Source organism: Necator americanus, chromosome V (genome assembly GCF_031761385.1).
Source record: "Necator americanus strain Aroian chromosome V, whole genome shotgun sequence".
Lineage (NCBI taxonomy): Eukaryota > Metazoa > Nematoda > Chromadorea > Rhabditida > Ancylostomatidae > Necator > Necator americanus.
The window spans coordinates 13,446,685-13,470,940 of NC_087375.1; the positions used below are offsets into that span (position 1 = coordinate 13,446,685).

Here is a 24,256-nt window from a genome sequence, read left to right on the forward strand (position 1 = left end):
AGTCTACATAGATAGTCTACATAGTCTACATACGTCCAGAGCATCACTGCATTTTGGAACTCGAGCACATCAAAGACCTTCTCGACGGGCTGACTGTGCGATCATGTCCCAACGATTTTTCTTTTTCTTTTCGATTTCCCGAAACATCATGTAGCGGCTAGATATTCATCTTTCAGCTCAGATGTTCAGATGTGCGCACATTTTTGCTGCTGGAACCAGCCTGAATTCCATAACTAAGCATCAGATAGGTTGGCCTGTAATTCCAAACGGTTTGTATTCTAACTTATTTCCCTTCTTATCGCAACTCTTGTGAACGGGTAACCAAAAAGCTCCATCTCCGGTCCGATAGTACGTAGTATTACTCGAAAGAGTTTGAAAACTCATCATCGATCTGGCGAACTCGAAAGAAAGTTTGAGCATAACGGAGCCTGCTATCGGTTATTTTTCGTCTGTCTTTGTTTGAAATTTCCATTGCATATTTCAGGCTGCTTTCGTTATGCGAACGCGACGGTTGAGGAGGTTATTTTTTGCTCTACTATTTTTCCTGCTTTCCTCAATATATATGTTCTTGTACAAATGGTACCTGTTTGACATCGAACATGGCGACCCCGAACCGGTTTTTAACGGAGAAAGGAGTGAGCGGTAGACAATTCCCACCAAACCGAGAAATGTACTGCTTTCTCAACAGGAACAATGTTTTAGGTGTTCGATTTGGACGATACAGATGGAATCTGGATGATCCATCATTGGATCGTTCTTTCTTTGATGAAAGCAATGTGTTTCCACCTTTTATTCGATATCGCGAATACTTTCAGGTTAGAGAATTAATTTCTGCATTGACTGTTAAGCAGAAATCTTATTCCGGGAGGTTCACTACTAAATCTTTTCCGACAGTGCTTCACAAGATTAACTAAGATGTTTGGGAAAAAAAGTCAATCGAATTGGTTCACATTACAGGACATTCCCGAGTACCGATTGTGCACATGTTTCATCGAGAAAGTAATGTCAACTATACGTGACGGTATATTTTGTTATTTGAGAGATCCCATCGAGTTTGTCGTTCAGAATCGGAGGATAAGTACTGAGAATTACGTGAACAGGTGTAGTTAGAAGTGAATAAAAAAGCAGTTTTCTTTCGTCATTTTTAATTTTTGTTGCGAAAACGAATGACGTAAACACCATATTAACATCAACTTAGATTCTGTTCTCCTGCTGCTGTTGACCGGAAGATGTGTTCTTATACAACCGAGAAAAGTTCAAGACGTTTGAAATTTGCTGTTGTGCGAGATCCTATCGACAGATTCCTCAGTGGTTACGCGGACAAATGTTACCCGTAAGGCTGTTATAACGTATACATCATGCAAATACAGCAGTCATACACTTGAATACCGTAGTGTGCAACCTTCACCACTATGATTTTGCCACTTGTGGCAGTTCTAGGCAGTTGCAGCGCCCACTACGTGAAACAAGTCGCTCTATCTCAAATGGTGTGCCCAATGTTCGTTCTGCTACGATATATATATATATATATATATATATATATATACTCTTAAAGGCAGCATATCACTAAATTGACGTGGTAACTTCACAGAAAACATAGAGTTCGTGTGTTAGATTACGGAAACGAGTGTGGCCCCGCTCAATTCCCTCTTAGTCGTCCTAAAAAACCGCGTGGGAACCGCTTTAGTCCCTACGAGGTTCGTTAGAACGCGTTCCCTTCTACACGCTCCGGTCACGTCAGCAACCTATTCACTGATTTTATTTGAATGGGCTGGTGAGAAGACCTCATTAATCTTCGACCGCTCGCTCAATACTGCAGTCACTGTGCACACACGAAGTGGGTGTATTCACGTACCTCGTAGGAACAAATGCAGTTTCCCGCGGCTTTTTTTTTGCGACCATTGGGGGAGGATGAGCGGCGCCATGTTCATTTCCGTAATCTACAACCCGAGCAATATATTTTCCCAGACGTTTCCCTACTACGTAAATTTCGTGATATGCTGTGTTCGAAGAAACTTTGATTTGGTATTACTCAAAGTGCTTACTGCAGGAAACAACTACCTTTACCTCCAGAAAGATGCTTTGGATGTGAACAAAACATAAATTGTTTTGTGGAGACACTATTGAGCAAATTACGTGATCTCCTGCGGAATTCAAATGCAATGGATTATATGGAAACATCGCATTTTGCACCGCAAACATGGTAAGGCAGAAGATGTTGGATATTGAATTTTGAACGGAACACAAAAACAATTTTCATTCGTAACTTTCCAGCGAACTTAAAAAAAGCAAGAAAAAGATGCAGTAGAGAACCGCTCCAGTTTTTTCACTCTTTTCCTTAGTACTATGAGAAGACAGTGTGCACATTCTGAAACAAGCTTAAGAACCAACCATCAACAGTAAACACTACGGAAATTGTATTTTCTACATTTTTTTTTGAGCTTTAGGTGATTTTTCTGTATTTTATCATCATTCTTCTTTTTTCATCATCTGGGAGATTCCAAATCTCTTCAATTATTTGCTCTGCGTTTTGAAATAACTAAACCATCGCTCAGACCTCTTAAGGCTTGAATATTTTCTCATAGTATGTGCCTTTAACTTTTATTATGAATGCTCACGCAATCTTTTTGCGAATACGATTGGTAAACATGAAAGAATGTAAAAGTACAATTGTTACTTGAATTTTTGTCAAAATGCGTTTGGTTAGCGCCTAAATATGTTCAACTGCAGTAGCGCGACGCATCTGCTAGGGCCGCGTATACAAGTCTGACTGGCACCTGCTTGTTGTGGCCCTGCTTCAACTAAACGCAATCAGGAGTTTGAGTGTACGCATTGGGAACTACGAGCTGTACTGTCATGTGGCAAAAGAATTCTATATATTGCAAAAAGGTGCTGTCGCTCAGCACATTGCCAGAGCCGAGAACCTGAAAGGTCAACTGAATGAAAGGAGCATTGAATCTTTGGCAACAACCATTCGTTTCGTCATGCTGAACTGCCGAACACTATCGAGTGAACTCCAACAAGCCGCTCTATCCAGACTTCTGAGATATCTCTGTGTGCCTTTTGCTGCACTGCAGGAAACACGCATAAGAAATCGGGCCGTCATCAGCATCGAAAATTACACCATACACTGCGGTGATGCTGATGAGAACAAAGTAGGTGGCTGCGCGATAGCTGTGAGGAACGATTACAAGAACCTGGTGAAGGAATTTGGCTCAATGTCGTCTAGATGCGCCTTTCTACGACTGCGGGATCGTAGAGGACGTAAACTCTGGATCGTAAGTGCTCACGCACCTGCGGAAACCGCTGAGGACAACAATAAACACGCCTTCTATGATGAACTCAATGCGTTGATGTCTAAAATACCAAACCAGCAGGTGGCCATTGTCGGAATCGACGCGAATGCGAAGATGGGACTCGAACAGCAATCCGATGTGCTAGGAAAATGGTACTATGCAGCGGAGCGCACGTCGGACAACGGTGACTGTCTGGTCGACCTGTGCGAACAGACGGGGCTCATCATCGCTTCTACATTCAAGAGGAATCATCGACACCATCAGCTCACGTGGTAAACCGTTCAACCATTTTAACTTTTGGAGAGCAGCGCAAATGGAGGGTGAGGACTCTCAAACCTCAGCACGACTTTCTGACGAGGAACATCCTTCAGTCGGATATCCGAAAAGCCAGAGCTGTTTGGGACGTTGCTTTCGAATCCGACTACCGTCGTGTTCTTCTCAGCATTAAGATACGGTTCCACAGATGAAACCGAGAAGTACCTCTTCAACCGAAAATTGACATTGCAGGTCTGAAAGACGAAGAGTGCAGAATGAATTTAAGCCAACGTGTGTCTATTCATGTTGGAGTATGGACCAGGAGGAAGCTTTGGGATGCAGATTCCATTAGAAAGTGCACCTAGGACGCTGCAAGGGAAACGTCCCCGGTTCAAATGCCGCGGAAGAAGTTTGGCTCTATATCTGCGGGGACAGGATCCACATACAATTCTGTATGTGTCGCGTGCAGTACTGGCAATTTCAACCAGAAAATACGTCTTAGAAAGAGTCGCGTCGCCAACCGCAATAAGACCGCGATAACGAGTGGACATCGAGAGCAAAAAAGTTTGAGAGGGCGTGGGAGGACAACCCGCAAGAAGTCTATGCTTTATTAAAGCAGTGCAGCGGCAAGAAAAGATGTTCATCAGTCCTCAACACTACCAGTAGAAAAGCTGTCGGCAAAGTAACCCTTCCAATTTGGAATGATCACTTCAAGACACTGTTGAACCCCCAAGCGCCGTCAGCTCCTGGACTCAAGTACGTTCATGGGCCGACATATGCGATTAACGAGAAACCAGCGACCGAGTCGGGGGTTCTGGTCTGTATCCAAAAGATGAAAATGGAAAATCTGGTAGAAACAACGGGATTAGCGCAGAAATGCTCAAATATCTTTTTCCGTCTGGGATTCGTGAGATGACAAAGATCATCCGTTCAGTATGGATAGACGAAAGGATACGTGACTGGTGGAGACACGCTATCATAATTCCTCTCCACAAGAGCTTATCCGTCACTGACCTTAGGAATTATCGAGGAATCTCCTTGTTGCATGTTATGGACAAAGTATTGGAGCGGATTATCCTGGACAGACTTATTAAGCATTGCGAAGAAACTACACGCAGCGAGCAAGCTGGCTTTCGTCCTGAGTGACCTAAGATTGACCAGGTGTTCATCGTTAGGAGAGTGATAGAAATCTGGCAGCGGTATTCGAAGTCAATGCAATTAGCGTTCCTGGATTTTGAAGCCGCGTTCGACTCTCTTCACCGAGACCGTCTTCTCAAAGCGCTCCGCGCCGATGGAGTACGAGGAAAGTCCGTTCGCTTGTTTTATGACATGAATCAACGAACACCAACCAGATATACAACAAAATTTGAAGCGATAACTGGAGTGAGACGAGGGGCAGGGCAGGCTTCCTGTTCAACTTCGCTGTCGGCGACATCATGCGAAGAAGAGTTGATCAGTGTCCTAACAACATCGGCTTAGCACTGTCAAAGTGCCCCTTGACTGATCTCGAGTATGCCAACTATGTTGTTATATTTGCAGAAAGCATTACGAAACTTCAACATGTTGTCAACATTGTATCGAAGTTGGCTGCAGCCTACGAACTACGTTTACGCCCTGACAAATGCAAGCAGAATGCTAAATACTGTATGCTGAAGAACAACGCAGAGATGCGCCAAGAATATTTCTGCATTCAAATCCTTAACGAAATACTTTTGGTCGAGCTCCATCACTAACGAATTCAAGCTGCGAGTCTACCTATCCGCCATTGGCCCTTTCATGATGTACGGATCAGAGACGTGGGCAACACCGTCTACGGTGATGGAGAGGCTCGACTGCACGAAAAGGAAGCTGTTTAGACGGCTGCTTGGCTACTTTTGGCCTAGGGTATCCACAATGAAGAGCTTTGCGCGGATATGGTGTACTGGCGGAAGACACGTGGAAGATATCCACATCTTGCGGAGCCTTTAAAAGGAAATCGTCTTCACTTTTTTGGACATATATTAAAGGGATCAGCAGATCGCCTCAATCAACGAGTTTTGAAGAGTTTGTCGGGTTCAAGCTGAAAGACCGAAAAGGCCGAAAACGGAAGTTTTGAACTGAGGTGATGAAAGAAGAGCTGAAGACACTTAGCGTGTACAGACAGTTCTGGCGAGACGTACGACTTCGCAAGATAGCGGAGTAGCGGCGAATGGATTGATTTCGTGCAAACTCTCGCAAAAGATAGAAGAAGATAGAAATATTAGGCAGAGCTAGGTTCAATGACGGCACATCTCTGCGAAGATGTGGGTAATCGCGCCAGGCATTGACATCAGCCCGCCAATTACTAAGTCATGTAAGTCCCTGCTGCAACGCAAACTCTTCTTTTCACACTGTTCTTTTCACTTTTTGACTTCTCTTTGCTCTGTGCCTATGGAGAACGCGCCGCACCGCAGCGGGCTGAACTGTACATAAATGAAAATAAACACATAAACTTAAACTTTAAACTTTCTGGCGTTAATCAATCCGCTTGGGATGCGCCCCCACGTTCACTTCAGTTCAGAATCGTTTGAGGTTTACGAACGCTTAATTGGCCCATACAATGACTTGTGAGGGCTAGCCGATGTGTCAGGACAGCATTTTTATCCTACCAGACAAGTCTGGTACCAATTTATCGACCCCGGAGGGATGAAAGGCTTGGTGAGCACTAGGGCGGATTCGAACCCTCGACCGTGTGGCTACAACGGACCTCTAACCGACTGCGCCACACCCGCCCTTAATAAACACATAACTGTAAATAAATGAACAAACAAAAATTGTGCTTAAATCTTAAAAGAAATTAACTTTTAAAGAATACAAAACAAACGAAAAAATGTACAAGTGACCACACGTGGATTTTTGTTCATTTTGAAGTAAGTAAAAAAAAATACAATAAGAAAAGAAACAAATTCGAGTAGCAGTAGTAGCAAACAATCTTACATGAAAAAACTGGCATACACTGTTCTGCTCTTGAACTTAGATCTCTAGGAAAGGATGCATTTTCAATGTTACTACCAGTGCCTACAAAAAGTTATTAATGTTCTTTTAGGTACTGTAATTTCAAAGAAACTCTACATGACTTCATTATTATCAAATACGAAAGCGGACGACGTGGTATTCGTAACATTGCAGCGCAATTTGACGATATTTTCCGGATAGCCGGAGTCCACTCATACCATAGGAATGTTATTCACAAAGAAATGTTGGGTAAGTCCGTTAGGTTTTGAGAAACACGACGACGTCCTCGAAAAAAGATTTTCTTATAGTGGGGAAAACCATTCATTCGACATCTGGTACGGTTCTAAGACGAAACGTAGAGAAGTTACTGTACTCGAATCGGACACTGCTACGACTGGTTACACAGCTTTATTACTATGACTTTATAGTATTCGGCTTTAAGTTTCCTAATCTTACCGATATAACGCGGAAGTATAGTAGCTTTAATTAGATGTTTCTAGAAGAATTATCACATTTTTGAAAACTCGGTCGATTTATACCTTGCAGTGCTTGTATGTGAGTGTTTTTTGTTTTCGTGTTTTTTTTTAAACATGGTTTATAGAAATCTACAGTAGATAGTGTGATCCATGCAGCACATGAAGAGAGACATTTACTGATAATAGCACTAACATATATCCCTCATATCATATGAATTTTACTCATGAAGAATTTTTGGGTAAGTCTATATAGGTTCTGAGGTTCACGACGTCTACAGAAATTTTTTTTTAATTCCAAAAAGTACTAACTTGAACAGAACGGAGAGAGTTTTTATTTTTTAAAGCATATTTGGTGTTTTTAACTTAGATTACCTTGTTGGGTGAACTTCGCTGTAAAATGCCTAACGGTTCTCTAGCCTCTACATGGGAAAAAAAAGAAAACTTGTACGTAGAAAAAGAGGAAGAAGGAAATGAAAATAATCTCAAATATAATAAAAAGTGTTATCAGCGTTCATAATTGATTGTAGTCGATGTAACGGAAAACGTCTCTTAATTACATGTAATTAGTCAGATGTGCAAATGTCTGATTTTTTCTTTTTAATAACCGAGATTTTAGAAAGGTTCGAATCAGTGGTGGTCACAGAGAATATTTTAGAAGCGTTGGAAGCGCAGATCCGAATAGGATTCAAATCTAGTCACGAAACTCATCCGCCAGATTTGAAATCTTTAGCAATGATTTCTTGCAGAATTATGAATTTTTCCTTCTGGAATCTACACAATCTACATAACTAAAACTATTTTAATTGACATTTTCTTCTTTATTGAGATATAGAGATATTAGAGATATTGAGTTATATCTAATTTTGGTTTGTAGGAAAATACGTGGATAGGAAAAGAGAGACGAGTAGTGGGAGCCTCACTATGCACAAAATCGTACATGATCGTACAAAACCCTAACAAGCATTGTTAGAGTGGTATATCTCTAAAATAATTTTCAGAGAAGAAATAGATCAAGGAAGGCGGGATGAGTGAAACTATCTAATAACTACCTAAATTTAAATTGATTTCCTAATTCAATATCGTACTTGATTCTGGTTTGGATTTTTTATATGTATGGAAAATATGTATAGAAATATCGAAATATAATAATATTAGAGGGCATAAGCCAATATCACAAATGTCTGCCCCACCACAGGACTCTATCGATCCCTCTGATCTTTGTTTTCATCATCTTCACTTTGTTGATCAAAAGTTAATAAGCCCGTCTTGTCTCCGAGGCCAAGCGGGATCTCGTTGAAGTAGTGCTGGAATTTTCTTATAAACTAATATAACTTTTTTCTTTTCGTTTATAGTGTTATCCTCTGCAGTGCATGTGGATAACTCACGGAAATTACTAAGTTTATTAATTCCAAATGAACTAGAGTTGGTTTAAGGACAATGGAAAGCGAGAGAGGTGATTGCGAAGTAAGGAAACTCCCTGTAAATTTTTATTTTATTTATTTTCTTAACATTTCTAGGATATTTTCTAATCTCTTTGTGATCACCCGTGGTATTTTTGTTGATCATTCAAAAGGGAACTTTATGTCCATGTTGTGAATGTGGTTTATGTTTTGAATAAAGAATGAAAAAAAATATTTTCTGTGTATGTTTTCGTCCATTTAAAAAATCAGGAGCTCATCAAAATTGTTTGATGATTTTTCTCCTTAACTAGGCCTAAGTTGTTCATCTACTCTGTTTTCAGGACCTGTATTTTCAACTCTTTTCTTTCCGTGAATATAATAGATAGCACATACAGTACGTATGGAAAGTGAAAACATGGCTCTGACTAGTTCGCTTTGCAGCTGTGATCATTGGAGCAAAAAAAGTAATAGTTGCAAAATTGTTGTTCTGTTTGGGATCAACCTAATACCAATCTATAATCTCCTCTTGCTCTCTCGACGGTGTGTTCATCCATATTCGATTTCTCTCATGTCTATCTTCTTTCCTAATCTCAAAAAGTGTATTCAAAGAACAAAAAAAAAACTAAATATAAACCGAGAGCACGTAGACCATAAATGCTAGGGAATATTGTTGACACAGAATAGAAATACCCAGAGAGAGAAAGTTAAAGAGTTCATCTCTGGGTTTGGAAAAGGATTTGATCCGCATATGTGCAATGGTTGTTTGTTGTTTCTTTATTCCTGAAATTAGTTTTCATTTCAAATCATCTTAGGATACTAACCGTAAGAAAGGAGAAGAAAGTACTCATTGTGAAAATAAGTTTTCAATTCACAAGGTTGTTTCCACCTACCATCTCGTGGTGGCAACGTTGACAGCTTTGCTCGGTGAAACCTAATTCTTCTTCGTTTACCCGCCATTTTTTGATCTTAAACACAAATCCATAGATGAACGGATGAGTGACGTTCTCGTCCACTCATTGTTTGTGTCCACGACGATTCTACTCTCAGAATACTTCTTTTTTTCCCAGATTCATCTCCCTTGCGATATTCCCGTTCTTAACGTTCTGTCCGCTAGAGAGATATACTCTGTAGCCAGCCTACTCCGTTTTTCTTGCCCCTATTTGCTTATTTTTTCTTTCTTTTTATCGCTTTAATCCTTGCTTCAAATATTGATCTATTGAATTATGAATATGACTCCATTTTATGGGAGAATTTCGGCTCTTTCATAAATTTTGGCGAAATTAGTTATAGAGTAAGGAAAACTGGTAATAAAGTAGAACAACAGTCATTTGCTACGCTTGAAAACCACAAAATTCCTAGAGAAATTTTCATGAAGTGGTTCAAATCCGTGTGTGATAAATGCCGCTGCGTTGATCGTCAGCTGGTCGTCGAGTGGTCGCATTTATCAATAACCGGCAATCGTAAACGTCATGGTCTTTTTTTTAAATCAAGAGCATTTTTTATGCAGAACCAAAAGTATCTTTTTGGGATAGAGATTTTCAGCTTTTTTGCGGATGATTACTGCGGATATGAACAGATGTTTTTTTCAGAAGAATTATCGTACTTGGTTTAGAACGCACACATAATAAATACTTCTTTTTTCGTGAGTTTGAGCCTTATTTAATTATGTGCGTTAATTTCTAACCTAATGTGCCACATTATACTATCGCCATCTCAAGACGATTACAGGGGGTCTGGTTCTGATTTTTTTTTACCAATTCCTGAACTCTGATGCCTATTATCTGCATGCGCAGTGTCCTTTTAAGTGGTAGAATGCAGAAATTACGAAAAATTTCAGATATTGCGCATAGTCGACAGGAATCATTCCGTTTAAGCCAGTTGCTGATTTCTGATCCTCGGTTTAATTTTTGAATTTTTGACTTGATTCCTTAATTTTTCATACCCCTTTTTAATTTTTAGTTTTTTTTCAACTAAAATCCTTTTTATTTAAGGTCACTTGTGTTGTGCATTTGTGCAGGGCGGGTGTTGTGCAGCGGTTAGAAGTTCCGCTTCCTGCGCGATCGATCCGAGGTTTGAATCCGCCCTTGTGCTCACCAAATCCTTCATTCCTCCGGGGTCGATAGATTGGTACCAGACTTGTCTGGGAGGATAAAAACTTTGACTTGACACATCGGCTAGCCACCGCAAGTCATTGTATAGGCCAGCTGCATGTTCTTAAAACCTCAAAAGATTCAGAATTGAAGTGAACGTGGGGGCGCATCCCAAGCGGATTGACTAACGCCAGACACTTTATCCTTTATCCTTTGAATTTTGTGGCAGGATTCTTCTACGCAAAAAATAAGTGCTTTCACAGTGTTGGGCCCAAATAACAGTTTCGTCCGAGAAAATACTGGATATTCATTGCTAGGTGAGATTTGAAGCATTCTCGGTTTAGTAGATGAAATTAGTCGGGATATTTCAATTGTTAGTAATTTTAGTCGTAGCATGCACACATATTAAAGGACTTGGTAGTTGTCGAGGAGTTACGAAAAATTTCATAATCATGTAGAGCGTAGGCGTACAGGAAGTGTGCTGACGCCTACTCGGATTGACGAATACGTTATATGACACATTACGCGTTGTGGTTGTACGACCGGTCCACGGTTTGCGCACGTCGTCGTTGTCGTCGCGTCGTCGGGTCCGATGTGTGATAATCTTCGACACCTCTTCTTGGGTAGCATTTCTGTGGATGACGTACAGCTTCATTTGCCAATAAATCTCTTGACGAATGGCTTGCATAGTTGCGTCCAACACGCCTAGACTCGACGACACGAAGTTTTTTTCATCAAAAATCCCCCTTCATTCCGGTTTCTGGCTTGCTTGTTGGTGGTTTATTTTTAGAAGAAATGAATATTCTGTCCTTTTGTCAGCTGCTACTCATGGAGAATCCTTGTGAAAAGTACCAGATTTCTCGGTTAGCTGATGACTAATTTATGGAACACACGTGCACACGTGCTTGTCCCATCGTTTCTTCATCATTTTCCCCCGAAACGTTCGCCAAATGTGGACGATTTCATCGTGCCTGCATTTTTAGTGTTGTTAGAAACGTTGTTAATGCATCTGAGCGTTCTTCAGAGAGTCATCACTTATTTTCTAAAGGATTATTCTTCCAGAATATTCTATGCTAACAAATAGAGAAGTACTTGTATGTGTATGCATGCCATATTTCCCGATTTTTTTTTTGGACTCCACTTGCTCCACAGCTACTTCGAACAGGTTTTCATCCATTAGAACGTTTTCTGAATTTTGTTGAGATGGTCTTTCCAAACATTACCATTCAGAATAAAACCAATTTCTCTCTTCCCTCCAATATTCAATTTATAAATTTTTCCACCGCGTTCCTCGTCGCCTGCACGAATTTTGTTGCTTAATGAGAAAACAGTTGTCGTTTCCGAAGCAAAAACTTGACGCCAAAGATTCCGATGTTTACTGATGTCACATACTCGGGTCAACTGCACTGCAGCGAAATTCTGCTAGAATTTTCCTGATTCAGGGCCAGTACTCCTACGCCTAATATAGTGCCACCGGCTCTCGCTTCCTCCATTGATTTTGAGGTCTTATTTTTTCTTCTTCCTTAGTTAGTACGCATAACTGCTAAGAATTTTGTTAAATATCCGAAAACTATATACGTTTAGAAATATATTATGAAACCTGGTAAAATTTGAAGTTTTAGCAGCGCCAGTGAGAATACGATATTGTGGATTCCAAAGCATTATTTGCTCACTCCTTTAAGAAAGTTACCACGACGCTGTGTGCACCTTTTTCCTTCGTATTGCTTAAATTTTCATCACGTCGTTTCATTTTTTCCAATATTATTTTTATTTTTTTATTAATTAATTTAATTGTTTTCCAATATTTTTTATTTATTAGTGTTTCTACAATGACATCATTCAATATTATTAATATTCGCTAAAATTTGTGGAGATGCTAAATCTGTCTATGGAGCAAATCTGATTGGAAGCTGCCCTCATCAACAACGAAATATTTGGCTCTTGTCCTCCGATGTACACATGAAAAGAACGAAAAAACTAGATATTTTTTCTAATTCGGAGAAAAAATCGAAATCTCTTTTTTTACGTTCTCTTTTTACCGCGGGAATCCACCACCGAGAACCAGAGGTTTAATGCCGCGAAACCTGTTTTTGTGCTTAAAAATCCATAGAAACCTTATTTTCCTCTGCTGATCTGCCTTCATCCGTAACGTTCTCTCATTAAGCTCTTCTATTGGAACTAAGAGAACAGCAACACCGTTGCGAATATTTTCACTTGGTATCAATTCCCTGTCTTCCCGATTTCAATGTGTTCGCTTTTCTCTTTGTGTCCAAGAGATGAATTCATATGAAACGCTGAACAATTATGTATGTCAGCTGTCTTTTTGATATTCTCTACGTTGTCATCATTTATCTACTTCAGGTGAAAGGTGAACTCGTCCACTTGTCACACCGTATCTCTCTATTTGTTTTTCTTTCTGGAGCTTTGATCACGTCGCAATTAATAGAGCATTCAATGTTAATCGCTTTCGAACGAACAGCTTTTTGAGAAGTGCGGTCGATGTCACAAACGTTGATTTTCACTAGAACGATTCCTTCACAGGTGGTGCTTAGTTTCCAGGAAATAGAGGGCAGAAAATTCGAGAAAGTGAGCGTATGGTCAGCACATTTCAACCACTGGATTCTGTAACCATACAAAATTTATGGGAGCCTTTTGAATTACTCAATACATCATTTATAATTGACTCGGACGAGTTTCCTGTTGTTTTCGCAATCATAGAACAATTTTAAGGAAAAGATTGGTGAGTTTTGATGAAATTTTTCCGGATGTACGTGCGAGTTCGCCGAAGCAAGAAGTGTCAGCAATGCTCAGTGCTACTGAACTGTATTTAGCGATAAAGTCGAGCAAAAGAATTCAAATAAAAATCAAATAAATAATTTTTTGTTTATAAAGTGCAGCCATGATTGAGGATTTATTGCAGTTCATAAATTCCCTTCGGTCATGGGGAACTAGTAATTAAACCTTCGGGAGCTGTGATCGCTTCTAGGTGATGGCTGAGATTTTTTTTTCAAAATCCCGGTTACAAGTCTATTTTTGTCGGGATAGAGCTATGCTTAGAGAAAGTTTCTGTCATTGTGTAAATATTTAACAACATAAGTCTTCTATAAAACGTTTCTTGACAAAAAAGACCATCGATATATAAAAAAATTCAAGAACTGACAATCTATGACTCTTAAAAACCAGTTTTATATGGAGTTGCACAACCTGTTCGTAGCATGTTCACGCTGCTTTGTTCGCCTTAGAGTGGTTCAAAATTTCAACAATAAAAAATTTCATTTGTTCCAATGGCTGGATTGCCGCTAAGCTACACGTGTGATTGTCGAACGAGAATGAAAAATATGGAATATGAAGTACGATTTTTCTGGTACTTCGTTCTCGCTGTCACGTGAGGACTTTTAAGGAGATTTAGAGGGATTTAGAGGAACTGCAAGACTAACGGGAATATCAGACGAGAAAATGTGGCGTAAACATCCATACAAAGTGGAAATAGATACTTTTTTAAAATTAGGTCTACGTAGTATTCAAGAAAACAACTCTAAACATCGGTTGTGGCCTCGAACGCTCCTGCATGCTCTGTCCATCTCTCACTCATTTATCGCGTGGATGTAGTTTAGGTACTCGTTTTACGAAATATCATGCGAACGTTTTGGATTTGTTGCGGAAGATGGGATTAGAGCGATTCCCAGACGTAAACAAGTATTTTTTTTTGGTTGACGAGAAAGTTGCTCGAGTGTTTTTTTTTTTGAATTTTGTACCAGCTTAGCCTTTCCCGGTTGGGACAGACATCGATTTTTTTTCGACATCATTGTCATTCATTTTATTCTAGCCTTTCATTTGATTATGATTCTTGACGTGGTTGCTAATTATTGCCTTTTTATAGGTTCACTGTTAAGTAACGGTTTCCACCATAAAATTCTGCAATAGTAGTGCGTAATTGCGTATTTAGCATATTGATCGATTGACCGTGATCACTTCAGAAAAAATTGGGATGAAATAAAAATTGTTTGTGGTGAGGAAGAGAAAAACATTTCTAGAGGCTTGATCTGCAAAGTCTGCAGAGTACTAACAAGTAGAAGAAGAATGGTAACGATAAAGAAAATCGTTCACAATAACAAAAAAGAAAAGAGTAATAAATTAGTTTGGGACCTCGATCGAACACAGATCATCGCAATCGATCGCAGAAGAACGCAATATTAATGGCGAAAGCTCGGCTATGTGCAGTCTTTCTTCGATAAATTTGTCGAAAACACGTAGCAATATAACTTATGGATAGAAAAAGAAAAATTCGGGCAGAAATTCTGCTGAACCGTATGTTCCCATTGTTTTCTTTTTTTATTGTACTGTGTTCGAGAAAAAAGTCAAGTTTTTTTCTACCTGCGAGCACCTTTGGTACATTTATAAATAAAATAGAGAAGGACATACATATATTGTAAGCTTTCTTCGATTCTCAAGTACCTTTCTTTGTGTGAAAAGATTTCCTTCCTGTGGTAGGAAGAACTTGAAGAGGAAATCAACGAAATGATGGGCTTTCTTGGTAACTTAGCGGATTTCGATTGGAATCGTCTGATGTCTTCGATGCTAACATTGGCTGTAACCGTTTAAAAATTCTCAGATCATCTCATCGTTGAGTGCTTGCAAACAAATCGACATTGAGTGGATTGTCGGACAGCGTTCTTGACATTGCTGTACCCGGGAAAAAGTGATTATTTCCGAGAAACATGTCAGCTGATAACCTCTGGCGCCATCGACGGTTTTCAATCGTAAGACAGTTGAAGGAGTCACATGAAAGTAAGTTATCAGCTGACTAATCCCATGGGGTCGAAAGAGTCCATTCAATGAAATCTTTTCAACACTTGACATCTTTCTGTGAATAATAAGGCGTCGAAAAACTGCTGTCATTGCTACAGTTATCAGCGCAATTACCTACATTCGTATGATCGTGACGAACGTCCCAAGAGTGAACGACTGCGGGTTTTTGTCGAGCATTACCCCGAATTCCATTCATTCACGTGTTCATTAGTAACGACGGCTCTGTGTCCACATCTATCACTCGCCAACACTCTTTCCGACAGCGTTTTTTTTCCTCAGCCGGAAGCTGTGGAGCCTCTGCAGCCTTGTTTGTCTACATTATGATGATTTGTAGACACAAGCGGCAAATTCGCTACTATAAACGTAGCCATGCGTTGTGAATAATCAGCGATGAGAGAGCAACGTTATTGTCGGCCTCTCCAACGTCTCGATGACGCGTCATAGCATAGACGTCTTCAGAAAACGTAACCTTTTTCAGTTTGAAAATATTTTTCTTGCCTTCTGTCACGTTTTTCTTCTAAGTGGCATTTTGCCAATGTTTATTCACTATTTTCAATTCCTAATCTAACCAACTACGATTTTTTGGGTCTCAATTAAGTTTTTTTTTGATGAGGAAATTTGAGCTGTTGGAGGATATATAGAGACACAGGAAAACTCTTCGACAGGAATAGCAGAATCTGATCCCGAAATGCTCTCGTCTTCCCTCGATTCTGATTGCTCCCTGGAGATGAATGCCATGTTCAGTAATGTTGAAGAAACTCTAGAAATACGAATGAAGGTCGTTCGCTCAGCTTTTTTGGGAAAGGAGGTAGATGGCAGAAAAGTAGTGTCAGCTCTCCTGATTGTTGAGATTTTATTGAATATGACTAATTATGTTTAGTCACTTAAATTCTAATTTAATTGAGTAGACCTCGTTCATTTATCCAGCCATTTATTTGTTTAGAAAAAAGTTGTTAGTTAAGAAAAAGCCTTCAGAGAAAAAACAGCTATTTTTCCTTTTGGCTCTTCTATACTTTAAATCAATACGAAAATAATTTGAAATCTAAAGAAGGGTAAAAGCGCAAACGGCATAATTTAATCATGAGAATCGCTGAGATGGCTGAAAAACACCAATCGTATTAGGCCGAAGAATAAGTGCTGTCCTTTTTCCAAGGTGCATTTCATTCTGTCGGTTTGCTTACTTCAGTCGAAGTGCTTGAAATGCTAGTTGAATGCGCTTTCAGTTCTGTACGTGGTTATGTTCGTTGTTTTCGTGGATCTTAATTCCATCCAGGGTTTACATCAACATAAGGGAATGCCAGATTCTAGAGGAAATCGTTCTTCTAACGCTTCCTCTCCTTTCGTCTTCGATGGGAGCTAAAATTCTGCTGATGTAACTCGCGACATTTGTGCTGCGTCCGGAGAAGAAGGAATCAATGAAAGACGCCGAGGAGACGAGAGCTTTTTCGGGAAAAGAGTCTGCGATTTCTGCCGATGTGGCCGGTTGAACGATAGAGCGGTATAAGAACTTCCTTATGTAATTCGGTAATGGAATTGACTGCGTTTGCACTTGTAGATACGACGAACTAACGATGCGCGCATGCTCCGCTGTATTGGCCTTTCGGATGCGGATAAACCATCCTAGATGTGGCCGATATCGCTTTGATGGCTCTTCGAAATCTGCTCGGTCAGTGCAGGGGAAAGGAAAGAGAAAGGAATTCAAGATTTGGGGAATTGTAAAGGAAGCATATGAAGAATGAAATGAACGTCACACAGTTATTTTCCCACTTCAGAATTCAGCGTCAAGATCTAGAATCGGTAAGGGAAAAAGTATTGCCGAATTCAATTATGCATACGACAACTGGTCTGGTTTACTTTTTATCTGTGAAACTGGAGTCGATAGCACTTCAATCCGTTAATCGTGAAACTTTACTTCGGTGCGAAGATCTATACGTGGATATTACGCGTGTTTTACGTATATATTTTGGTAATTTTTATTAGCTTAGCTCCTTTCAGTCAGAATAGAAACCATCGTTCTTGAATATATTACAGTTATTTAATGAACTCTATCTATTCAGTTATGTTTCTTTATCTGATTATTTATCCAGGAAAATATTGCAGTATTGCTAATCTATACCTGTTTGCAAGGAAACGAAGGAGATTTTCTCTCGTAATTTTTCATCTGAAGTGGACATGCTAGTTTTTTTCCTTACCCTTTCGTTACTATGGATATGCACCACATTGGCAGTGCGCACTTCTTGCTTATGTGTTTGATCGAATGAAATTTCTCGTTTTCCATTTCTTTCCGACTCTCTTATGTTTGGATAGTGTATCATGCAGTGTTCTTTTCACATTTAGCGGGGTTTAATGAGCTCTCATCAATGTTTAAGCATCTTAGATGCGCTATAACGACTCTGATAAACGCCTTAAGAGGTCTTCTTCACTCCTCTTATTGCTTCTACACTAGTGAATTTTGGAAACGTCTAGATGTTTGACATTTTTGTGTAGATAAAATTAATAACTCCACTTTTTTGAGTTGAAGTCTTTCGTCCTTAAGATTAACCGTTCATAAAAATTTCCTCTAACCTTTTGTTGTTTTCCTTCGCTTTACAAAGTAACTACACAATCAGGTTACACCGTTGACCTCATTAATTTACTTCGTAAAATCTTAACATTCTTTCTCTGTCGTTGCTTCTCTTTTGTAATTTCTTCTTCAATTCTCTATTGCTTCCACACCGGTGAATTTTTGAAGTGTCTAAATGTTTGACATTTTTATGTTAATACAATTAACAACTCCACTTTTTCTTCTCGAGAACACAGCTAACTGTTTCTTTCCAAGAAAGATTCGACATGAAACAATAAACACTAAACCTTGCAGTTTTCCCAGAGGAAAATTTGGAACAAAACTAAAGAGTTGTTTGAATCCGGAACAGTCCTAAGAACTGTTTGAATAGTTTTTGAATTGTTTAGGAAAAATGCGAAAAAATTAAGCTTTTTAATCAGTGACTTTCCCGAATTTGTTTTCTTTGAGCACAATGCTAGCTCGATGACATTCAGACCATCTGGACGATTTCTGATGCTCGAACATTGGTAACGACTAGTCAAAACAGCTATATAACTCAAATCCTTATCTTCTGTTCGTCTTGCTGTGATTTCCTCCTACATTAGAGGGTCCAACCACAGAATTTCCTCATTTGGGGGGTCCCAGCCGGAAAACTGGAGGCCGATCGTTGATCGGTGGCGGGTAAAAGTTGCATGGAGACGAGATCTGCCTTTATGTTTTCCCTTGCGGTGCATTCAAGGGAGAGAGGACTGACTCTGGAGTGCTTGAGTTGTGACTTTCTGTCAGGACCCTTGGGGGAGTTTATTTGCACGTGCAGAGATTGTATCCTCCGGTCAAAACGCCGCAATCATGAGAATAGAAGGTGCAAGGAAAGCGGCATGGAGTTATTTCCAACAAATAAGCTCCATTTCGTACGCACTGAAAGGAACTCGCGAAGCACGCAAAGAGTGTTTTCATCAGGCTCCTCTTCAACAACATCTCGGCTAATTATCCACAGGGTTCTCGTTCGATACAAAGAAACAGGAAGTATTCCTCTGGTCCTAATATAGCATCTGATGCGGTAGCGTCGGGAAATTTAGGATTGCAAGGAACACCAAGGCTTCCATACGCGAGGACGAGAACGATGGCGTTCTGTTCAGCTGCGGCTGAAGACCTCATGATAGAAAGTAACCGGATCAGGAATTACATCATTAGGTTGACTGGAACAAGAAGATGCCGCTAACTGGATGGAATTTACGATACTGGAGGATGTGGACATGTCACACCGCAGGACGTCCCCTCTGGAATACGTTGTATCATCATTTCACTGCCTGGAATCGACTGTCCGGTCTCGAAAAGGTCAGAAAGATGCTAATATTTGGCGAACTAGCCGTCAGCTCTCATCGATCTTCTAAGAGGACTCTTCGCATGATACTCTTTGGAATCGGAGACATTTTTAACTGCTGCAAAACCAGCGAGGCCGTATTCTGCCCCAACACTGAGGATCTCGTCTCGCCCAATGCACCTGTTATCATGCGGTGGCTCTTCGCACGACCGGTCCTAAACTAGAACTGGAAGAACTAAGATAAAGTATAACTATACGAACAAAAGGGGGTTTCAAGAAGGATCCACATAGTCTCGAAACTCCGCGGGACTACGTTACATCCTAGCACTTCATTTGTATGCTTCTTATAATGGTGGGAACATGGTCTGAGACTGAAGCGACCATAAGATCCTAGAACAACCAGGGCGTCTCTACACTACATATTCAATAAGTAAAGATTCTTCGTGAGCTCCACAACAACCAACAGCCAAAACTTTATTGTATTCTATTACGAGAAGATGATTATCAAAATGAAAGGAGAGGTTCGGCACGGTGATACAATCTCTTTCAAAACATTTAGTACCACTCTCGATAGCATAATGTGAATGTTGAGTTACGAGAGAACAACATGGTGAACACACCAATTTCGTCTTTCCTATGACATCATTCTTACGGTGTCAGACGTCTGGCTGAAGGAACAAATGCTGGCCGTTCAGAGTAACATGTGAGAATATTGGTCTACAGCTGAACATGAGAATATAATGTTCTTCAGGATCATAGGGATCGATATCCCAACCAAACGTACGGATTATATTCAAACGGATCAGTTAGGGATCATTTGTGTTGCACCTAGGTTTGGAAATGATAAAAAGAAGATGATATGATGAAAAGGATGATAAAAAGAGAGCCAAGCGAGAGGTTTTTCATTAAATCAAATCAAATCATCAAAAATTGGAGCGTGCGAGAGCATAAAGCCAGTAGTCAAAAAGTCTAAGAGGAGAGTTCCCCGCATGATTCGTTCATGCGTTCTCTTCGACAGCACTCTGACTTACGCTTTAGAAATTTGTCTGCTTCAAAGGCATGTACTAGGAAATTGCAGTCAACGCAAACGGTCTCCTGAAACGGAGGTGCTGGAAATACTCCGTTTCACGTTAGTGAAAAATAAAATACGTGTTTTGCCCAACGCTGTCGGTCGAATATCAAACACGTTGAGATGTTTATCAAAGGAGGTAAATGGATGTGAAACAGACAGTTCACACGCTCCAGCAACAAGAACTGTAGACGACTGGCATCTACGAGATGTGGACAGACACAGCAGGAAAAAAGAATTTCTTCAACGGAAATATGTCGCTGGTTGTGTCCTCCGAGTGCTCAGAAACCACTGGAGAAGCTTGCACGCGGCAACAAAGAATGGAAACTTTACTGGCGCCCGGTAGAGCCGAAAACCGAAAATCTGCAGGCGATTGGACGACAATATAGGATGTTTCCAGAAGAATGTAATTGGGTTTGTTTCAGATTTTACATCTCGTGGGTCCAAAGTACATATTTTTTTCCTTCTGGAAACCTTGCAAAATTTTGCATGATTATCTGTGAGTGGTTTTGAGAGTTCAGCTTTTTTGTTGTTGTTTGTTTGTGTTGGTGTTTGAAACGTTGGATTGGTGAACTGGGCTTTTCTGAGCTGTGATCAAAACAAGAGGAATTTGAATAACTTTCTGAGATTCCGATACCCGTCTGTTTCTAGAAAGTTCTGCAAACCTCAGGAAGCCGCAGATATGTTCCGACGGGAACTAGAACTGCCTCTCTGGGGGATCTATAGCGGTGCATTGTACACGGTGAAATCCGAGATTTCTACAAAAGAAACATCCGTTATCCTATCCGCTTCCGCTCTCTCCTCTGTTACACATTTTGTTTGCCGATCTTTTTTCTAACGAACCAATCAAGGCCGCGAATAGTTTTCTGTCCGCACTGCTCACAACGCAAATGGACAACGGATGAAAAAGCGGCAAGGATTTGGTGATGTCATTAAGGTAGGGTGGTTCGTCAGAAGAAGAACTTGACCACTTGTCATTCTTCTTTTGTCTTGGACAAGCTACAGTCTCTTGTGAAGGTTTTTTTCTGCGAATTCCTACACATGTATGCCAACTATGTAGGGCGCGAGATGTGCTTTTCAGCAACTTTTTGCTCTTCTCTCCATAATTTCTGACGCAGTTGGAGCATCCAAGCAGAGGTAGGTGGAGACATGCTTCGCGTTTCTGCCACGGTGGCCTCGTTGCAGGTTCTTTCGTTTGTCCTTTCCACTTCCCAGCAAAGTCCATCAAAATTCAATTTCATTACACATGAAGATTTCTCTATGTATGTGGTCTTCTGGGAACTCATGCATTCGCCGCGCTTATTGATTCGGCTTGTGAATACTTTCGTTGCTTCTTTTTTTCTGGATTCAGCCAACGAAACAATGAGTCAGTCTCTGTTATTGTAGAAACTCCGTTTTTGATGACATAAATTTCTCGTGACGTGTCCTGAAGATTTTCTGCCTATGGTCTTTCTGTAGGTCCTCTCCGATTTAATCCGTTCAACTTTTCATATCTTTACTAAGCATTTGGCTTTTATGTGAGCTTCAAACAATCTCGAATTAAAGCAATTCTTGCGCTGAATTGACCAAGACTTCGCGATTTCGATGGATTTCACGCTTTTCATTGGCTCATCACGTTTTTTTCTTTCCTTTTTTTTTTCTAAACTGAGGTAATTTGTCTTAAAAGTAAAGTGTTATGAGCTCTTGCTATTTTTTTTTGCGAAAGGACTTTCATCGAGTGGTCGATGCAATTACTGTTTGCTGCGAAAAACGAAAGAGGTGCTTGAAAATTCTAACTGCGTCGATTATGTAACGTGGATGAAAGGAAACTCCGGGATCAGAGAAACATTGGCGCTGTGAGAATCTGCGAGGATTTCGGTTGTCCTCCTCCATAAACTTCAGTTGAGCTGTTCCTAAATTTCCAGGTTTTTGTTTTAATTAAGTTTTTCTAATGATAAAGCTACATCACTGGATGACATAAAGGATTAATATACTTAAACACATAGATTAACTTATTTGAACTTCTAGTTGTTGCTTAAGAGAATCTGTGTCCGTATCCCAGATTAAATAAGATATTTGAAGCGAAAGGAGTGGGCGTTCTTCGGAAATTTCTTCAAATTGTGCCTTGTGCTTTACTAATCAATAGAAGTATCGATTGCGGAGCTGTAAGGTAAGGTGATATTCTCCGTCTGCATTTTTCTGTATGGGTGAGAAAAAATGTGGAAAATCAAGTAATGGTGGCAAACCGTCTCCACGTATCCATACTGAAATGAGTTTTTTATTTTCTTTAGAACTCTTCAGGAAGCCTCACTTGAGAACAATTGCGTCATCATTGCTGGGAACTTCGAGTCGAGAGAGAGAGAGTTCTGCTTGACGGAAGAAGCAATGCGTCAGAATCCATGAAAACCTAGGAGAAAATGAGTTTTGCATAGTTTGTGACCTCGGACGAAATAAATTGCTCCGATACACTCTTTATTTTTTCGAATCATTCGACGAATCACAACTATATTGGGAAATGACAAATTGATAATTGAACAGTAATACGTCCCCTCGTTCCTGAAATTTATTCACGGTTGTGGAGAAGGTGAACGGTGTCAGAATACGAGAAGGTGTGTTGTAATGTTGACATCGTTGAGAAAATTCTCAATCTTTTAGCGTGTACATATCTACATCAGCTGAGTCAGAGCATATCTGCGCTAGTGTTTTGAGTCCCTCAACTCAACGGGGAGAAAAAAAAGATCGCCTCCGTGTTTACAGTAGGATTACCCGATCACAGTACTTTCAAAAACGACCAACGTGCAAATACGGGTGAGTACTCAAATTTCTTTGGTTTAAAGCGAGTTCATTCTTCTTATCTATTTTTTTGGGATTTTTGCATTCATCCCTTATTGCGAACTTATTGATTTCTACACTTGAATTAATCTCCTTCACGTCAGAATTCCATGCGATGTTATTTCCATTGAACATTTTCTTAAATTTGTTATTCTAATCGAACGAGAAACACCCAGGGATGCAGAGCCGACGTTAAAATTTACTTGAAAAATTCAAATTCTTGGTAAAAAATCAGGGCGAATTACTGGTCTATACATGAAATGATATTTTAGTCAAAGTTTAAATAAGTCCTAAAAATAGTCGCGAGCCGAGAAATTCAGATAAAGTCTGCGAAGACGGTTTCTCTGTCTTTATTCGGTTATAATTCTTTACAAAAAGTACAGGATTGCAGGATTTGCGGTAAGGTGCCCGGCTAACAACACCATCTATACGAAAAAAAAAACTGGAGATTTCAGCAACATCACGAAATTGGAGTGGAAATTTTATGGAGAATGGAGATTTTTTAGATCAAGAAAAAATTGGCTACACTGTAAATTTGATTTTTCCGAGTATTTGGATTGGTGCTTCATTCGGAGGAAATAGCTATTCTTGCAGGTGGGCATTGTAGCGTTCTGGTTAGGAGGATAAGTTTGCCGCGCCAAAAATGCTGATCCGGAGATGTTCACGTGAAAAGAAGTGTTTCATAGCAGAATTCTAAAAAGATGTACATTGTGTTCTCAGCAAAGTGATTCACAAAAATGAATCACTATAGGTAAACAAATATTAACTTTATCAATGAGAATAAGATAATCCTTTGTTCAATCCATTGTAGTAGTTGGTGCTAGAAAAGAAAGAGAAGAATTGTGAGTATTTTTGAAGGAACTTATTAATTAAGCGAGATTTTTTCTTCAGTGATTTTTATTTTTCTCTCTTCAATCTCGTCACATTTCTTTCTTTCCTTAATTTTCTCTTGGCTCGTCACTTAAGCTCATGACCAATCCTACAGGATTTTTTCCAAGAACTTCTGGATTCCTTTTCCCAGAATTCGTTTCCTTTTATTTCGTTATGGCTGCGGAATTCACCATATTTCCAAATAATCTTATTTGTTCAAATCCAAGAAATGTTTGCTAAGAAATGGTAAGTAGGATATGTTAGCTACGTAAGCTCAATTTTTGTAGCCCAACAACATGCTCTTTGCTATCCTCCTACCCCCAGTAATTTTTCACTTTCCT

At 39.8% G+C, this 24,256-nt stretch overlaps 2 protein-coding genes across 4 annotated transcripts; both read left to right on the plus strand.

Annotated features, from left to right (window-relative positions):
* Positions 1 to 181: 181 nt before the first annotated feature.
* Positions 182 to 22,616, plus strand: RB195_013771 (uncharacterized protein; the record flags this gene model as incomplete). Of its 3 annotated transcripts, XM_064203754.1 has the most annotated exons (12): positions 182 to 248; positions 703 to 815; positions 958 to 1,100; positions 1,199 to 1,333; positions 2,051 to 2,203; positions 2,816 to 3,568; positions 6,616 to 6,773; positions 10,392 to 10,470; positions 16,855 to 16,965; positions 17,072 to 17,215; positions 19,917 to 19,997; positions 22,505 to 22,616. In XM_064203754.1, 12 exons carry the CDS (start codon positions 182 to 184, stop codon positions 22,614 to 22,616), a joined length of 2,049 nt encoding a protein of 682 aa, XP_064059635.1. The 3 variants fall into 3 exon arrangements, with proteins under 3 accessions (XP_064059635.1, XP_064059636.1, XP_064059638.1); XM_064203756.1 differs by lacking the exons at positions 182 to 248; positions 703 to 815; positions 958 to 1,100; ... (4 more) ...; positions 10,392 to 10,470; positions 19,917 to 19,997 and adding exons at positions 20,886 to 20,976; positions 22,039 to 22,114; positions 22,296 to 22,383 and having other exon boundaries at positions 16,904 to 16,965; positions 22,515 to 22,587; XM_064203755.1 differs by lacking the exons at positions 182 to 248; positions 703 to 815; positions 958 to 1,100; ... (6 more) ...; positions 19,917 to 19,997; positions 22,505 to 22,616 and having other exon boundaries at positions 2,985 to 3,572.
* RB195_013772 (uncharacterized protein) lies at positions 4,764 to 5,284 on the plus strand (the record flags this gene model as incomplete). The annotated part of the gene is made up of 2 exons (XM_064203757.1): positions 4,764 to 4,858; positions 4,924 to 5,284. 2 exons carry the CDS (start codon positions 4,764 to 4,766, stop codon positions 5,282 to 5,284), a joined length of 456 nt encoding a protein of 151 aa, XP_064059637.1.
* Positions 22,617 to 24,256: the final 1,640 nt, after the last annotated feature.